At 44.2% G+C, this 19,284-nt stretch overlaps 1 protein-coding gene across 10 annotated transcripts in view; it reads left to right on the top strand.

Annotated features, from left to right (window-relative positions):
- Positions 1-19,284, top strand: part of SLIT2 (slit guidance ligand 2) — a 715,126-nt gene that overhangs the window by 652,413 nt on the left and 43,429 nt on the right. For all 10 annotated transcript variants that reach the window (XM_069631891.1, XM_069631899.1, XM_069631897.1 and 7 more), the window contains one exon: positions 2,604-2,734. In XM_069631891.1, coding sequence (XP_069487992.1) covers positions 2,604-2,734 — 131 coding nt within the window. The remainder of the gene's footprint in view (positions 1-2,603; positions 2,735-19,284) is intronic.

Genomic DNA, 19,284 nt, shown 5'->3' with positions numbered 1-19,284 from the left:
TTCCATCATAATACAGCAGATTTTGTCTATTATCAGAATAAATATAGGGAAAAAACTAAAGAGGAGATCAAGCCGGCAAGATGAGTTACATACAACCTCAAAAAGTGGAGGCAAGAGAAAAGCATCCAGGAGAACTCCACACATGAGGGGAACACCCTGAGGACAAAGGATACAAAGAACTGGCCAACATGCCATTTTAAGGCATTGCATGTAATGCCTAGGTTAGAAAGTCGGGTTAACACCCACGGATAATCAACAGTCTCGAATGCATAACATATAGATCTAGTAACATCAAGGCCACAACACTGCTGCCATCAGCTGCACACCTAAGCTTATCCAAAACACTCACTAACACAGATTCCGTGCCCACCCCGGGGCAGAAACCCATCTTTTAAAGCTGCTGGATAATTGCATGGCACTCAACTAATTGATGCCTGTGTGCCACTTAATTTCAAATATTTTTGAGGACTGTGAAAGTTGCGAGATGGGATGGAAATTTCTGAACACTGCAGTGCCCATCAATAGATAGTTGCTTTACTAATACAACAAACACAGCTTTTTTCAGTTCTAATGGTCCTCTACGTCATGTAAGAGATCCATTCACCAGGCACGTTACATTGGGTGCAACAGTGTCAGCAATAGGCTTCAGAAGTTTGGCTGGAACTTCATGATCAGCAATATCTTTTCATATGACATTGGAGAAAATGATGAGAGTTGGTTCAAAGGTATGAGCCGAAGATGACGATTGATGGGAAACAAGCTTCCATGATTGTGTGAGACTTCTGGCAGGAATATCAGTGATATGGAGAGTACAGCGTTCATTGGGTTCTGAAAACATAGTAATACTCCATTACTCTGACCATTCCAAAGGGGTTCTTTTAGAGATAGATAAATTAAGCGGGTTGGGCAAGATGATTTGAGGCCTGATTAACATAACGTTTTCCTATGGGATTGCACTATTATAAAATGCTTCTGTGAATCAGGCCCTTGGTCTAGAATATGACCACTAGTGAGTAGGATGCTGGTGCTGAGAGATCAAGTGAAATTAGAGTAACAACTATTTCACTGGCCATTTGGAACTTGGGAGTGTCACCCAAAATTATTAACTTTGAAGTTACTTTGGAGTTGGGTTAAATTCTTCCCCGAAAGCAGAAGAGGATTTGGGAGGATGGTAAATAATGAAAATAGCCAGAGAACCAAAATACGGAAGGAGACATGAGATTAACAAAGCTTCCATGTAGTGCCGGGTAGGTAGATACAGCTGTTGCACAAGAATATTGCTGTGCAATTTAGCTGCCACTCCCCCACTTCTCATTTTACGATTATCAGTGAAAGTCTTCTAGTATGATGGAGCTATATCCAAGAGGATAGGAATTTAATGGGCATTTCTGATTGCAGGTCGGGCATTCAGAAACCTATTAGAAAGGGAGGCAGGTAGAACTGAGTAAAAATGGTAACTAGTTATTTTCTAGGTAACGGGTGAACAATTTTCTTTCCTATGCATTTCTTATGCAGAGCTATTAACATCATAATCAGGATTAAAAATAACAAAAATAACTGCTGAGGATATGAAGTGGGAAGGCTGACAAGTAGTAGAAAGAGAGGATGAACGTGGCTGATCTCTGGTCTTAATTCAAAGATCGGCACACAAAGAGGCAGAGTTTCAGTCCTTGGGCACGACCAGGCATGGCTGATGGATAAGCATGCCACTGTCCAGTTATGCCACCTTCCACCTTACTGGTGTATCTGGGTGTGTCCACTGATCAGCTTCTCCATATGGCATTTACATATGGCATATAGGAGCATGATGCTGAAGATGGAAAAACGCCTGCACTTGGCTGAGGGCTCTGGGTCATGGTGTGACAGGACTATGCAAATGCAATCACAATAGTTCAAAAGGAAATGGTACCCTCCCTTGCCCCTCGGAACACTGAGGCCATCTGTTCCACCTTCCATATACAACCAAAAAGAATGAAATAACATGTATTCACAGTTGCTGTGAATAATAAACCTTCTTTAAGGGGCTGCTAGCAGTTCAGGGGAAAAACACCAGTTGAGGTAGTCATAGGTTAAGCACATAGATATTACTACAGTTTATGTCAATGTTGTACCAGTCCACTATGCCCAAAAAGATTCAACCAATCAATCCTTCAATTATTTATATATTGGGCTAAAAATAGAAATTCACTAATGTATGCACATCCACAATACATATAAAAAAGAATATAAATAGCATTTCCTAACATACAATAACATTACAGATCTTAAAATGCAAGTAGGTAGTTCCTCCTAAACAATGTGTCTCCCCAATATAACAGTGCAAATACGTGATCAGCCTAGGGGATCCCATGATCAAAGCCTAGGGGATCCCATGATCAAAGCCTAGGGGATCCCATGATCAAACTGCTAGTGTTAATTTTCAGTGACCTTGAAGTTCCCATTGTGCCATACAAAATGTAATATCCAGTGTTCCCATGCTATAATTGATTACAACAAAAATATATAATAATGAAATAAGAACCGATACTTGCAAATAAGATTGACTTATCTTTTTAAAAAGCTATTTTAAAGCCTGCTTACTCTTTCTCCCGGTCTCTCTTTAGGTCGCCACTGACGAGGACAGTGGAGTGCTTCTTTATAAAGGGGACAAGGACCACATAGCAGTAGAACTGCATCGTGGGCGTGTGCGGGTCAGCTACGACACCGGAATCTATCCAGCTTCTGCCATTTACAGGTGAGGATCTGAATGCCCTGTTGAAAGATGTAACTCATTTTTGTCACAGAGTTGCCTTTTCCTTTTATGTGAATAAAATTTAAAAAAAATATGATGGGAAGTATCTGACAATACCAAGCTTCCCTGTCCCCGCTGCCACGCTTTGGAACTCCCTCCCCCATGCCGTGAGATGCGAGCCTTCCTACACCTCGTTCCGAAATAGACTGAAACCCCACCTGTTCCGTTGGCAGCCCCATCACCTGCTAACTGTTGTTCTAATGTGCCCAGACGCCCACGGCTTATGTGCGCTCTACAACTGTATAAATAAAGAAATATTATTCCAAAAATATGGATATAAACTCATCAACATATATTCATATTGTGTGGCGGTTACAGAGCCAAACCTGTGAAACTCCCTCTCAAGTCCAAATTCTCAAGCGCCATAATCACCAACAACAGAGATTATATATGAAACTCATCTAAGATGGCAAGTGAAATGGGACAATAAGAGAAGCCTAGGTTTGAGCATTTACAATTTCTAGTATGCGATACGGTCCTATTTCATTCAAATTCCTAAAAATTAATATTGAAGATTTGTACTGGGACACCACCGATAACATCTAGTTTGGAGATATAGCTGGAAGCATAGGGAGAACAAAATATTACATTTTGAGTAGGACTTTTAAGACATATTGCCACTAAAATAATAACCCATGTTATCTATGTGTCTCAAACATTAGCTGAAAATGGCTGGTTTTTTACTTTTTTTAAATTTGCAAATATTTCTCTCGGTCTCTCATAGAAGTAGCCATCTGCTTTCACAAAGCTGCCTGCCTGTGTACATTTAACCCCTTGTGTGCCTACAGTGCCACTTGGGTCATTACTCTCAGTGGTGTTTTGGGGGAGAAGGCTGAAACATCCAGACACATGCATAGGGTGTGGGCGAGATGACTGGCGATATAGCTCGGCACTTGTTTTGGGTAAAACGGTTCCTTCTTCATGGGGTGGGAGAGATGTACACCAGCAGCTATCATCTCTGCTTGGTGCTCAAGTGGAGTGTCATGCATAAATCTATATGCCCTGTGGTGGAGGGATCAGGCACCGCATTTTACTGCTCGGGTGGACGGAGAGCTATTCATTGATGTAATCCTTTTAACATCAAGCTATATCACACGGTGCAAAAACGGTTGGAGAAAATACACTCAACCCAGGTGATTGGTATTTATTCTGTAACACAGTCTGGTAAATTGCTGGTGCCTGGGGGTTGCATTATAGACAGTAAATGTGGGAAGTGGGTCCCGTGGTGTGAATATAGAGACTCCTATGAATGGATATGGGTCAGCTGGGGAACTGCAATTGCTAGTGTGTAATTGTAGTGTAGCGAGGGAATACGGTATCAGTATTACCAGCAAGGGCTAGAAATGGGCAATTGACTTCTTTGCAGAGGTTCAACTTATCTTCTTTTGTGCTTGTGGCCCACACTGGATTGTGTAACTACAGAGACATTCTTGGGTTCTGTGGCCCTTCTTAAGCAGAGCCTCTTGAAACCAGCAACACTTTAATGGGAGTTCCTTTTCCCTAAGGTAAGCCTTGATTGTATGCAGTTCCATACACATGTTCATTTAGATGGCTAAATGATTTTAAAAAAAAGGCTGTGATGCAAGTGCTTGCACCATTGCTGTATATGCATTTGCAGATATAACCTCATCACTGGAGGCCATTATCCTTATGCATTTTGGGACCCTTACTAGTGATATCAAACCACATGTGCACTACTATGCCTCGTAGTCACAATTTACACTAATGACACAAGGATGGCACAACTCAACTGAGCAAAACGACTTGCCTTTGACTCCTCTATATATCTTCCCTCTGCCCTTACACTATCCCCGCTTCCTCCTATCTCTCCGCTCCTTTCCCAACCCTTAACCACCCCTAGAAAGTTGCTACCTCTGCCCTCAGTAGCTCTTGCCTTCCTCCTGCATGCAATACACTTCTCATCAACATCTCTACTCCAAGTGATTTATCCCATGTCCTGCCACTCCTCCCTGCTCAATCCAAACAAGTCTCTGATAATTCCTACTTGACCCAGCATTCCTACATTCCCATTCTGTCTCTAAACATGCTAACAGTATATGTGATCCTCTGAATGGCTCTGTCTTTAACTGGCTAGGTCTCTCAGAAACCTGATTCACAGACAATTACAAAACACTTTTGGCTTCCCATCAACCATAGAACAACTAAAGCCAGTTTCCTACTATGATTATTCCGACACCTGCAACCTCATCCTTCGTGAGCACAACCTGCAAATGCCTCTTAAACCAGAACAACATTCCACCACCAACACCATCTACTGACCCTCTGGCTCTCGTACACCTGTCTGCTCAGAATGGGCTAACTCCATTTCTTCATTGAAAATAACCATCACCCTACCTACTCATCTTGAAGGACCTATACCTCTGACTGTACTGTCCCACCGATCGTCACTCTAAAACCTTCACCCTTCACAACATTCTCTTGTTAACCTACTGGCCATCAAGCACTATCCAACAAGGCCCAATCTCCTCTGACCTCCTCATCTCCAACTCAAAAACTCTGTTGGTTTCCTGGACAGACCATCTCATGAGCTAAGCTCAGTCACCTTGCCTGCTGCTTCACACTCCTTGGTTAAACCTATGAAATGGATCACTCCTTAAGCCTTTGCACAGTACTTTTCCCTGCCCACCATCAACTTTACCTCTGCTGCAGAGCTTCTCTCTAACCTCCACTGTTACTGCCTTTTACTGCCTCATGCTCCCCCCCGTTATCCACCCTGTGCCTAGTGACTGGTTAATGGTACTACTGTCTGTACTTGAAACTCGCTTGTGCACTTGTATTAACTATTTTAACTCCTACTGTCTCGTACCCTTGAAACCTTTTAGGCACTGTATCAACCCTGTAACACCTCCCCCCTACCCAGAACTTAACTCATTCTGAATATTTATGGCCTGTGAACACACATCCTACCCCTGACTTTCTATGAAACACTACAATACCAAATACATCTATGCAGTTTACTCCAAAAAGAACAAACCACCCAGCACTTCTGGTCCAGACCAAGATTGGCCTAAACTCGTTTTGGGCTTTGTGAGTGAGGTATATATATATATCCGTTCACAACCACAGAAGACCGGTGGCCCAAGTCTGGACATTGCTTACTACTTTGGAACACATTTACAATTAGATGGAATGTGGTAAATGATCACCACATTTCATCCTATATTTTGTCATTCCGAAATACAGTGACAATGTTGGTCACAGTTTACCACATTTTGCATAAATCAATAAAATTACCTTTTGTTACAATTCAAAAGGTCAAGACATGATTGGAAATTGGGACACTTTGCCCTTTCAGCGTGATAATTATATGGTTTCCCCTTAAGGAGCAAGCCAATTTCTTGATAAACTGTAACCCAAAGGGGGGACTCTAAATGTTTAAATGCAAGAAATCATACAATATTATGAAGAATGCTGGGTGTTCACACATGTGACCTGATGGGAGCAGCACACGCTTTCAGATATGTAGCAGGCATATACTGCATACCTTTCCCTGATATGGAAAGAAAGGTAATCCATTAAGTTCTTGCAGACCTTTTCCTCCTCTTCATACCTTTTCTTCTTGTACCACAATCCAATTGTTTAAAAATATAGAACGTTCCAAATCTGAAAACAATTCATGAAAGAGTTTGGAAACTTCCAGCCTTTTTGCGAATTACAGGAAAACATTTGCTTCAAAAGAATGCAACCTTTCCAAATTGTGAATCTCTGGGTGCAAAATCAGAAGGAAAAGTACAGTGAAGATGGCTAAAGAAAATAAAATGGCATATATTTAGAATTCTGCCATGTAAAAGCATTTACTCTAGTGCCTAAATTACGATTTACGATTTACGATTTCCATACAGAATCTTCTTCAAATTAGGTAAAGCTGCTAACAGATACTTCTGTTGCATAAATTCATTTCAAGCGGATCGGGTGGGTGACAAAGTCCCCTAGCATCCCGCTAAACCTGAAGTGAGATTTTGGGGTTGCCAAGGAGGGTGAGTCCTGACACATGCCAGAAATGCTGAGCCCGATGCGACATGGGAATTGACACATTCTGCTGTTATGCCAATCTGTTGAATTTGAAGGAATCTGGGCTGGCTTGTACTGTAGGGGTTTGCTGCATCTCTGTATGGGATGTAAGTGATTTCAATCCAGCACACACCCAAGTCACGCCCAGCGTGTAGTGCGCAATCGAAACCCTTATTTATTTTTATCTATAAATGCAATGCTCTGAACGATATACCACTCAAATCACACCCTTCTCCTGGAACCTCCCCGGTCACACTGAACCAGGAATCAGGCTACTTTGCAAAGGTAAATATTTATTCATGTATCTAGAATTCAAATCACAATATATTTTAATAGGTAAACAACAATCACCAATGGGGTGACAGAACACTGAATAGTATCTTTAATACACTTAGGGTCAAGGAATGAGCATAAAACAAATGCAGCACAGAAAATAATACTTTTGTGTTGGTTTGGTATAGATTGCACTATGGTTAGGGGTTCTCCCTGCAACTCCCCTCACCGCCCCAATAGGCAATTACATGGATGTGAGGAGAGAGCAGGTATTCAGGAATGGCACAAAGCAAACCGAATATGACTCCCACCTTCCCCCTTCAAACACAAGAGAAAACAGAATTGACTTGTCAGCTGATAGTATGGCTTTGAAATTGTCTTTGGAATTGACTGAGCAAAAACACCAAATGTGGTAAAGAAAATACTTAAATTATTATAAATTCCTATGGGAGCTGCTTTGAAAAGTTGGACACAATCACAAACATTGATTTAGTCAAAAGAAAACATTTGAAATCTCAAAGTCCAAGTTGGAAGCAGTTTAGAGCTAATTCACATGTGTAAAAACCTTTCAGAATTTCAATTCACGGCAAACCTTTCCTTATGTGATTTTCGCTCTAACGGGTAAATGGCACTGTTTATGGTTCTATGGATAGCTAAGGATGTTAGGTACAAGCAGGAGTTGAAATGTTGCTTATATCACAAAAACTGAGGGAGTTATGGAGGTTTTAGTAAAGGTTGTTTTCTGTAAAATAGGCGTGAGAATGGAAAACAGAAATTCGGGTTTACAAATGACAGATAGGTTTTCTTATGCTATATTAAAGACTACAAAAAGGAGAATGCCACACAGGAAAGTCATTCACGGCTGCTCATCACAGTTCATGTGAGATACTCTAGTTTCCGTTTGGTTTGGGAATTACTTAACAATCAATAAGGAACACAGATGAGAAAAGAGTCAGCGCAAAGATAGTTCTAGCAATACTATGGTTCTGAATTAAAAATGGGATGGGTTTGAGATTGGGATCATACAATGCAGATATATTATGGGTCACTGTTCTTCCTATTAATACTCACAGAATAAGTTAATAAATTGGACCGTCGGTTCTGGTCATGGATTGGGACTGGTCTATCAAGGAAGGACAGCACATCAGGCGCAGGACTGGATCAGCTAGGCCGGTCACCATATTTGCACAGGATCTGCCCTTCTTGTTTGTGAGTATCTCAAATCAGCTGGATAGCGAGCTCCTCAAACAAGCCTTGTGGTAGCAAGCCAGATAATTTCAGGATACTAGTTCAAAAGGCCTTCTCATACCACAGCGCTTCACTGGGTTGTGAGAATTAATTTGAGATTTAGGCCTTGCCGAAAGTGAATAGTTCTCCACTGTTTGCCAGAGTCTTGGCATCTGGATCTGGAAGGATGTTAAAGCTGGATGTAGAGTGCTGGATCAGAGTGCTTCGCCAGAACCAGGAAAGTGAGTGGATCAGTGAGTCCCTATGTGTTGTCAGCTGTCTCTATTTAGCCTTTAAAATGACATCACAAAATGGGTGTATGGGCCGGCTTAACTAAAGCGGACCCTGTGAGCTGGGATTGGATCAAAACCTCATCTCCGCCTTGCAACTGCGTGATTGGACCAAGGCTGGATGATGTCACATTTTATGGTTTGCTTTACAGTTCTAAGAAACCTCTCTTTAGCTACTAGTACCCAAAATCGGATTTCATCCTAAACCCATATTTCTACATTGGTCACCGTTACACAAATCACACACAATGATTCCATATTTTATGTAGCATCTGCTCATCAAAATCCCACAGCTGTGGGATCTTGTTTCACCTTTCTACAGAATTTTGTCCTTTTCACCATGAACACATTTTCCATATTTTCTGCAAATTACCGCAAATGTGCGGGTTCAGCATGGGGATGTGTGTACATTTTCACAATTCTAATATTAATAGATTTCACATAAAACCACATATATTTCCATTCCTGTCCAGAACATGTTACGCGGTTCTGCCACCTCTTAAAACGTGCAGCCAAAAATTAGACTAACAGATATAAGTATATTTTTCACCACTTTGAATTACAAGTTATGAGTCTTTAAAAACTGGTCTTTGTTCATGCTGAACAGCAAATGGTCTGCCCATTTGTGTCTCCCTGCAGTCCAGGAACAGCCCCTTTCTTTGGGGAGTCCCTTCCACGAGCAGTTTATGGCCCCTTTCAGACCTCTGTTTCCTGGGCGGAAGATCTGCCATTGTTCCTTCTCTTTCTCTAGACAAAAGTCTGGGCTAACCCGCAAGTAGCATCTCCCAGTGAGTTTCTGCTGAAAGGATTTTCCCTCCCTCTGGGAGAAACCTGCTTTTTCAGTTCTTGCAGCTCAGCCAGGCTAATTTATTCTTAATAAAGCTCCAGCAAAACCAAACTTATTGCATCAAATCACATAAATACATTACTTTCTTAGCTTTCAATCTGTGGGATCAAAAACACAACTGAGATCTGTATTCCTTTTAGCAATAATCATTTTTATGTTTGCTAAGCCGGCAGACATTTAGTATAATACTTTGCAGTTTCATCAGGGGCTCCTCTGACAGCTGTCATCCACAGGTAGCCCAAGGTACTGCACACAGATTTTGACAAGGGCTGTCAGTTTACAGACAATCTGGTTTTTCTGAAGAAATGTTTTGCTCTTCACATTAGGACTTCTATGTTTGCAATGCTTCATAAGATTACATGAATTTTAGTGCCAAGCAAGATTTTGGATGTTGAAAAGTGTTGTGTTATAGGCATTTTGGAGTTTTTAGCACCAAAGCAAATGTCATTTGTAGGCACATTTTGAGTTTCAATTGCAAAGTGCTGCTTCTCTCTCTGCACTCTGTTTGCTAGACATGGAGCCCACTGGCACATTTTCTGCAGTGTGGGCTCTGTCCCACCACACTTGCACCATCGGTGGCAAGTTGTGCATCCATTCTTTTGTGTGTTGCAGAACGCGGTTTTACTAGGTTTTTGGTGCACAGCAGGGTTTTGCAGCCATTGTTGCAGTTTCTTTCACCATAACTAGCAGGGTGATGCTGCATAGCACAGCGGAGTGGGTCAATACATTCCACAGAGCCTCCCCTCCTGACTTGGTTTTGACCTCCCGTCAAGGGGAAGTCAGGAGATTGGGATGTTCTTTTCTGTCTATGTGGAGAAATTCAGTCGCTTCTCCCATCAGTGCTGGAGGCGACCCGCTCTCCTTGCTGGTTCTGGTTTGGAGTATTGCTGGTTCTGGTTGGTACTATGGAGCAGCACTCCGGGCTCCTTGGGTCTTTCCTCCCGGTCCCTGAGTGGACCTCTTGGTGATTCTTGGGATGATTCTTAGTCCAGATGCTAGAGGATAGAACATAGCATGGTTATGGAAATGTTCTCACTACTATGTCCACACATCTTCGGGGGATGTCAGCAGTGGGAAAGACACTTGCATTGATTACAATTGGCAATATTCCCCATCTATCTTCACTAATGGTCTTAACACTCTTCTCGCACAGAGCAGTGAACATTTAGTAATTCTTTTATGTCTCCGGATGTTCCCCCTCTGGGTTTCCGGTCGGCTCCTCTATTTGCCGCAAAGTATGCCTGGGATGGCAACGCTTCAGCTGGTTTATGTGGAGCCACTTGTCTTCCCCTTCTGTCAAACTGCCCTTGGGGGTGCAGATTCTGTAGGCGACTGGTGAGATTCTGTCCACAATTTCAAAAGGACCCAGCTAAGTTGGGAGGAATTTGCGCTCTTTGGCCTGGTTCCTTTGGAAATTGTACAAGTAGTCTCCTACTTGATATTCCTTTTTAGTTGTCTTAAGGTCATAGTGGGTCTTTATACTGTCTGCAGATCTTTCTAGGTTCCGCTGAGCATAGGCAAAAGCATGTTGAAGGTGTTTTCTCAGATTCTCAACATACTCATGGGTTGTGGAGGCATTTATCAAGGTCTGCTCTTGGGTTCTGTAGGACAAATGCTGGGGTAGCACCATCCTTTGTCCAGTCATCAGTTCAAATGGAGACATTTTTGTTGCGGAAGAAGGGATATATCTGATGGCCATCAGGACAAGGGGTAATTGAATGTCCCAACTTGGCCCAGACTCTGCCACACATTTTTTTTAATATGCTCACAATAGTCTGATTGTACATCTCAACCCCACCACTAGAGAACCGCCGGTAGGCAATGTGTAGTTTCCTTTTGACCCCAAGTATCTCCCACATCTTTGTCATCACTTCGCTCGTGAAGTGACTACCTGGGTCTGACTCAATCCTTTGGGGTAGTCCAAAACGCGAGAAGATGTGACTAAACATCAGGGCAGCTGCTGTTTTTGCCTTGCAGTTTGGGGCGGGGAGACATTCACACCCATTTAGCGAACAAGCATGTTACGGTTAACATGTACTTCTTCCCCGTAGAGAAGCGATCACGGGCCCGATAAAATCGACTTGTAAATCTGACTAAGGCAGTGTCATCCCCCTCTTTTGGAGGGGAGCACGGTGTGTGAGTGATGTTGGCTGAAATTGTGCACACAAAAGACACCCCTTCAAGTATTGGTCGAGGTCCTGCCCCAGGTGTGGCCAGTATGCAACTTCTCGAAAGATTTCTAATGTCGTCTGAAAATCTGATGACCGGCTGTGGCCACATCATGGGCGTGACTTAGCATCAGGCTTCGGAATGAGGTAGGGACCGCCCACTGGTCATGGCTAGATATGGATCTCCTCACCAGCAAACCGTCTTGGATTCAGAACATTTTTGGACATTTCATCAACACTCTGAGAGGTCCTCTTTCCCAATGTAATTGGTATCCGTCAGGGGAAAGTTTTCAGGGTCCTCAATGTGTTGATAAAACTGAACAATTATTGGATCCCCTTTTTGAGCCGTAATCAAATCAGCATCTGGGGTCTCCTTACTCCATTGTGTAGTTGAGAGTTCATTGTGAGCATTTTTCTGGGACTTCTGGGACCTAGTGATAGCAGTGACCTGGATTTCCCCCAACAGGTACTCGATCTCAAGAAGATCCCCTTGGATGGCTCTGGTTTTGGCCAGCTGATCAGCTAGGTCATTTCCAGTTTTGTCTGGTCCCTCTACTTTAGAATGACTCTTGATATTTTTCCAATAGATGGTCATCCCATTCGAGGTGACCAGATCATCAATATTTTGTATTCATTTTCTGTGTTTTAATGGTTTATTATTAGCACATAGCATGCCTCTGGTTTTCCAATTAACCAGGTGCTTCACGAACCTGTTCCGTACATAATATGAATCAGTGATTATGACCAGTTGGTGTTGGACTGCAGTGAGGACGGCTTGATGCACAGCCATCAGCTCTGCCACTTGACTACTTTGGGGACCGATTTTGTACCCAGCGAAGGGTTCTTTGGCATCATTCACCCATGCATTCCCTACGCCGGCCAAAAGTTCCTTTTCCCCGTTGTTGTCAAGATGGTAGTAGCACCCATCCACATAGACAGTGGGCATTCCCTCACACTTGTCTTCTTCATAGGCCTTGTGTGGGAAATTAAGGTATGCCTCCATGTTGTCCTTGATTTTAAGACTTTCGGCCTTGAGACAGTTTTCTCTGGCACAATCATGCAAGTCAGCCAGACCTTGAGCGAGGGGACTTTTCTTGTTTTGGCCACATCTGACCTCCACAGGAAAGCTTTGCATTGACAGAATCCAGGAAGTAATTCGGGAATTACTCACATTTCCAGCCCAGATTATGTCACTTTGAAGATATTGCAGAGGCTGGTGTGGAGTCTCCACTATGATGTGTTCCCCCTGGATAAACGGGTGGTAATTCTTCAATGCCCACACCTTGACCAGGAGTTCCTTCTCACAATCGTTGAATTTTTTCTCCACAGAGGATAAAGTCTTACTCGCATAGGAGATTACTTTATTGACCTTGTCATGCTTTTGATATAATACTGCAGACAAGTATGTATTTGAGAACCCTATCTCCAAGAAGAACTCCTTGTTTTTGACAGGGTAAGCTATGCAAGGCGCTTGTGAGAGGCTTCTTTTGAGTTGTCTTACTGCCTCGGCTTGTTCTGGACCCCACTCCCACTTGGCCACCCCTTCAACAGATGGATCAGGGGTCTTGTGATCTCTGCGTAGTTCTCAATGAACTTTCTGCTGTTATTAGTCAGTCCAAGGAGGCTCCTTAGTTCCCGCAGAGTTGTGGGGTCTTTTAGTTCCTGGAGTGCTTCCACTTTCTTTTCCTGGGGACAGAGACCCTCAGGAGTTATCTCATACCCCAAGAAATGTACACGGGTCCTCCACCACTGTGCCTTTTGGAAAGAGAGTTTTTCTCCGGCTGCCCTCAACTGTGTCAGAACATAACAGATCTCCGCTATGTGTTCCTCGACAGTTGAGCTTTTGATTAGAACATCATCTACATAGGCCAGGTTACCCCTTTCACCAAAGTCGGGCATGGCCTTATGCAGAAAGATGTTAATTTCATTTCCGGAGTTGATGTATCCAAAGGGAATCCGGGTTCAAGTGTACTGCTGCCCCCCGAAGGTAAAGGCCAGCTTGTATTGGTCCTCCCTACTGACAGGTACAGTTTAGTACCCATTGGTCAGGTCAATGGCAGTGTAAACCTTTCACCCCTGGATCTGGCCCAGCCCATGGTCAATGTAGGGAAGAGGCCATCGGGAAGTATGGACCCGTTTGTTGAGCTCCCTAAGGTCGGAGCAGAGTCTCCACTGGCCGTATGGTTTCAAAATCCCCAGCACCGGATTATTGAAGGTGCTGTGGACTGGACGAATTATTCCACGGGACTCAAAGTTCTTAATTATTTCACTAAGGGACACCATTGATGCGAGAGGCAAGCGATATTGCTTCACAAACACTGGAGTCATGCCAGGGTCTGTGGGAATAGTTATTGTGTGGATGTCAGTGTGACCACAGTCATATGAGTCCACCGCAGAGAGATCTTGAAAATCTAAGAAAACTTGTTTCAATTTTTTGCTTTTGCTCCAGAGTCTCACAGGGATCAGCTAGGTTGACTCTCTCTTCAACCATCTGCCGGAGGCCCGGAAAGACTTCTGGTTTGGCTATCTCAGCGGCCTCCTCCAGCTGGGTGGAGAAGTCCCTGATCACAGTACTGGCTTGGACTGATGGCTTCAGGTGGGGAAGGCAGTCCTGGTGGACCTGAAAGATCACCTCATCCCTCCTGAAGTCACAGGTCACATCTTCCTTACCAAAAGGAAGAGTACACCAGGAAATTCCCCCCATGCCGGGTGAAGATCCTGTCTGGTGTTGTCATTGTCACTATCACTGTCAAAACAGTAATTTGGGATTTGTCCTATCAGTTTGTTACCTAAATCTATGCAAAAATGTCAGTCATCAACCACCATTCCAATAATGGTGCCTGCCACAGAGTGATACTCTTTAGGTCACTGTTATCCACCTCTATTGGAATGGTGTCGTGTTCTGTATTGACTAGTGCTGTTGGGTTTAACCCCAGCCCTTGCTGTTGGAAATGAGCATTGAGATGAACATAGGCATCTGGATTTTTCAGTTTCTGTCCTCTCTTAATTTTTTACTTCAAGTGAGAATTGTCGGTCCGTTCTGGGATGGTGACTTCCTCTCCAATCTGAATTTCAACTGCATATGGCAGCAGTTGAGCTGAACGAAATGCTTTCTCTGGGTCATCAAAGTCCATGGGATTACCCGGTAATCAGGACCAGGATTTGAAGTTTATTAGGTCCAAACTAATGACAAAGCGATTGAGAATGTCACTGCCTAAATAAAATGCAGCAGGGACATCTCACACGACCCAACAATTCTGGACTATGCTCTTGTTGCCTATGGAAATTTTGAGCATGCACCTACTAGGCAGGAGATATTTGGAATTGGGTGTTTCTAGGTCCATTTCCCATTTGTCTAACAATTTAAATGTGGGAATGGCTGGATCTTTGAAGCTCTTACCGTTGTTCACGCACACTCGGGCGAGAACAGAGTCCTTCCCCTCATTTAACTGAATAGGGATGAACAACTGCTCTCCATTTTTATGGATGTCAGCCAAGCTTTGAGCTGGTTTCTCATCATTTTGGACTATAGAGGTGAAATTTTCTGATTGTGAATTTGTATAGAATTTCAGGGTATTCCCTTCCAGTGTGGAATGCCACTTGAGACTGGAAGGAAGGTTGATTTTCAGAAATATAGAGGACTTCCCATCACCAGTTTGTTGTCCTACTGCAATTACTGTCCCGTCAGGGATTCGGTTATTTTGGAAATGGAATACAATTTGGTCAGGTTTCTGTTCAACCATGTGGCATGTGCCATTTAAACTAACATGGTTGACACTATGTTTCAATTTTATTGGCCGGTTAGTCTGGGTCCAGAGGACCTTGTTTACACAATCTATCAGGGGAGACAATCTACGCTGGATGTCATTCCCTAGTAGACATGGTGTGCCCTCAGGAGTCACAGCTATGTCCGGGTTCTTCACCTTGTGTCGCCCAATTTTAATGTCTAAATCTGCAGTCCCCTCGACATGAATTTCATTCCCATCAAAGTTCTGAAGTTGTCCAGGAAGAGGGGTGAGAGGGATTTGGTATTTCTCCCCCCTTCCCGAATTAAGCTGATCAAAGGCCCTTTTTGACAGAAGGGTGGCTTGGAATCCAGTGTCCACCAGTGCCAAAAATGTACATTGCCACTGTATTTGGACCTCTTCAAGGGGGCAAAGATAATGCACATTTTTGGCCAATTGGTGGGTTAATTTCTTTGCTGTGGATTCTGATAGAGGGGTGATTTGGGCAGGATTTTGTTTGGGATCTTGAGAACCTGTAAGAAAAATGTGACAGCTGGATATTGGGGGAGATTTGGGCTCACCTGGTTCTGATTCTGGGGTGCCCCACCTTTTTGGAGGCAGCCACCAGGATGGGTATGAACCAGGGGATTTTTGTGCTGGTGATTCTGAGGTTTGATGATGGACGGCTCTAACTCGGTCCCCACATCTACCCAGTCTGGATTTGGATCCTTTGTGACCCATTTTTCTTTGGGAGGAGTTCCCCCATCCCTGATGGAGAAGATCCTTTTCCCAAAATCCTCTGAGGACCCCTCTCCTTCAAATTGGAAGATTCGAACCTCCTCCACAAAATGGGTCTATTTTGGCTCTTTATTTTTCCTACCTGCCCTCTGTTCCTTAGGTTGCAGATTTTCGGGGGCAGGATTTTCTGGTAATGGTTCCTGGGTTTCCAGGGGCTTTTCACAAGTGGGGAAGGAAGCTTCCTCTAAGGCTTTACACCCCCCTTCCTCTTGTACCTCCTCCCTGGGAACCGGTGGGTTGTCGGGGTTCTCTCCCCGTCATTGCTCTGGAGCACCAGACCCTTCATTTGAGGAGTTCTGAGACGCCACGCTCATCTGAGGGTTCAGTTGAGCCCTCAGCATGTGACCCAGATCCTGTGCCAAGTTCTGGACCTGGCGCTCCAGTTGGGACACCCGCTCTGGCTGGTACGGGGTCCTCTGGTCTACCCTTGGTTGATCACAGGAAGGGTAACTGTCCCTTCTCCCATAATAACCTTGATTGGGATAGTTTAGGTACCCCTGCTCCCTTGGCCTCCCCTCTCCAGAGTCTGCGCTCAGGAAAGTGGGGAAAGAAAGAAGGGTTGTTTTGGGGGTTGGTGTTTGGTGGGTACCGGGGAAAGAAACTCAACCCGGCATTTGGGGGATTACTACGCTCCTGGGAAAAGTGAGGAGGGAAGTTTCCTGGGTTGGCGGCTGCCTGGTTGGATCCCCCCCTTGGGTTGGGGGAGTCCACACATAGCCGAGGATGGGTCTGTTGCCCTTGTTACAGGGGCTGATGTAGTCAGGGGAGTTAGGGGTCCCATTTGTGGGGTTACCTCCCTGACTCCCTGTTTGGGATTGGCCCGAGGGCCTTCTGGGTCTTTGTTTCGTAAGATTTTGCGCAGGAATGTTTTTAGGATCCCCATCTCCAGATCTAAAATGGGGGCAACCTTCACCTCCGCCACCTTAGCAGCAGGTGTGTTGGTTGGTTTTGGGCTTTTATTGGCACTTTTATTTTCTACTGGCTTCTGCACTTCGTAAATGCAAGTTGCTTGTTCAATGAACCAGTCTAGTGATCTTTTCTCATGAAAGTCCCTCACCAGTTGTGTCATAATGTATTTAGGGAGGGCATGAAAGAAGGTATTGCTAAATTCCCTACTGTCAGTGCGCACCCTCCTGGTGGTCTGCGCAAAGGCACGTTTCAGCTCTTGGACAAATTCTTGTGGGGCCTGGTCTTCCCCACATTGCAGATTGTAGGCTGCCTTGCGGGCCTCTTGAGGGTTTCTGTGTATCGAGAAATGCTTTAAGATGGCTACCCTATAGGTGGACCATCTTGAATGGTTCTGATACTAAAGCCTCGCAAAGAAGCTGTATTCAGGTGAAAATGTCCACTTGACATACTGAATACAGCTTTGGCTGTCCTTCAGGTGGACAGTCTCCATCATTTGCTCAAACAATTCGAGGTGCTCCCAAACTGAATAGTTGGCATTTTTATGGTAGGGCGCTGTGACGCTCCTAATAGCCTTGATTTGCTTCAGGGGATCTTTCAGTAGGGCCCTCTTAATTTTCTTTGCCTTTTTAGTTCTGGTCACCCGTGTCCACTCATCCTCTGACTCAGTGGCACTGCTCCCAGAGGTGGCTGTCTGATCCTCTAGGCTCTCCCTGATTCTGCGGGCTTGGGAATGGCTGGCAGAATGTGTGGCCTAGTCTCTTGAAACCTGTGGCGCTCAGAAGAGTCTTCTGACTCTCCCTTGCTCCCAGGATTGGCTGAGTACCTCCCCACTATCCTAGCTGGGAAGAGGTTTTCAAAATGCTCTTTGTGGGCCTAGTTTCATAGAATTCCCCACCAAATTTGACTGACTGATCTCTTGATAGGTGATAATTCTGAATATCCAGTTCTCTGATTCTCTCTTCACAATATTTGGGAACCTGTACATAGATGCCCGCCCATCCATTTCTAGGAGGTGCTGATCTGTCAGTCCCATATTTCCCATTGTGTTGAAGTCTATCAACCCTGTGGCCCTTGGTTCATATGAGCCAGAGGACATGAGGATGGCAGAGCCCATGGAACTGAAGGGTTTAAAGCCCCTGGTGCCAAGACTCCTGAAGTTATGCTCAGGGGTTTCTCTTTCCCATCTTACCTCATCTCTTCCAGCCCCTATTACCTGATAACATGACAGAATCTGACCCTTTTGCTCCTCTATTAAGGCCTTACTGGTACCTATGATTTGTTCTTGCATGGCTATCTGTTTGTGGAGCCTGTCATTCTTTTCACAGAAAGCCTCATTGTCTCTCTGTGCTTCCTGCCTGTTTTGGGAATACTGGGCCAATTTTTGCTTCATGAGATTCACCACCTGAGTTTGGCCCTTATTGGTCTGATCGTTCTCTGCCAGAGTATCCTCCACCCACCTGGTGTGCTCTAGTAGCTTTTGGTAATCAGTTTTGATTTCACCAAATTCCTGAAGGGCCAGCTTACTTTCCTCCAACTTTGTTTTTTAAATGGCTGACTTCCTGGCCTAAGGCGTCCCTGTCCTGATTTAGAGTGCCCCTCTGTGAAGCCAGGTCATCCCTCTGCTTTTTAAAGGCACCAGATTTCTGGCGCTCCTCATCAAACTCTGCTTGGGATTCTAGGTCTTTAATAATTAATGTATTGTTTTCCTCTTTCAAGAATTCTAGGCAATTTTGTAGGGTGACTACCTGCTCTGTGCAGGCTCTGTTAAAGGTTAATTGCTGCTCCAGCTTTTGTTGACTCTGTTATTGAGAGTCCAACCTTCCCTGACACTCTTTTTGCAGTGTCTGTACCTGGGCATCTTGCTCTGCATTCTTTTGCAGTAAGAGAGCCAGATCCTCTTGGAGTTTGGTGGCATACTGCATAGCCTCTGTTTCAGATTCTTTACCATCTTGGAGCCTTTGCTCTGCAGAGTCCAGATTGCTCTGGATTTTCTGCAGTGCTTCCCCTTGCCTCTTTGTGAAATCTACATGGTCTGCGTACTTTTCCTCTATGACTCCTATGTGGAGGTACAGGTAGGCTGCTATTTTGGCAATTTTGCATTGCTCCTCTTTTATTTTATGGGTCATATACAATTTGCTAAGTGCTTGATGTAATGGCCCCTTGCCAGGTATCAAGGTTGATTTCAGTGATTTTCTGTTTTATTCCCTGCAGCCATACATGTTAG

This window comes from Ambystoma mexicanum, chromosome 6q (genome assembly GCF_040938575.1).
Source record: "Ambystoma mexicanum isolate Mex_15411 chromosome 6q, UKY_AmexF1_1, whole genome shotgun sequence".
In the NCBI taxonomy this organism is placed as follows: Eukaryota; Metazoa; Chordata; class Amphibia; order Caudata; family Ambystomatidae; genus Ambystoma; species Ambystoma mexicanum.
Note: the sequence above shows the minus strand (reverse complement) of the source record. Positions and strands in the feature narration are given on the sequence as shown.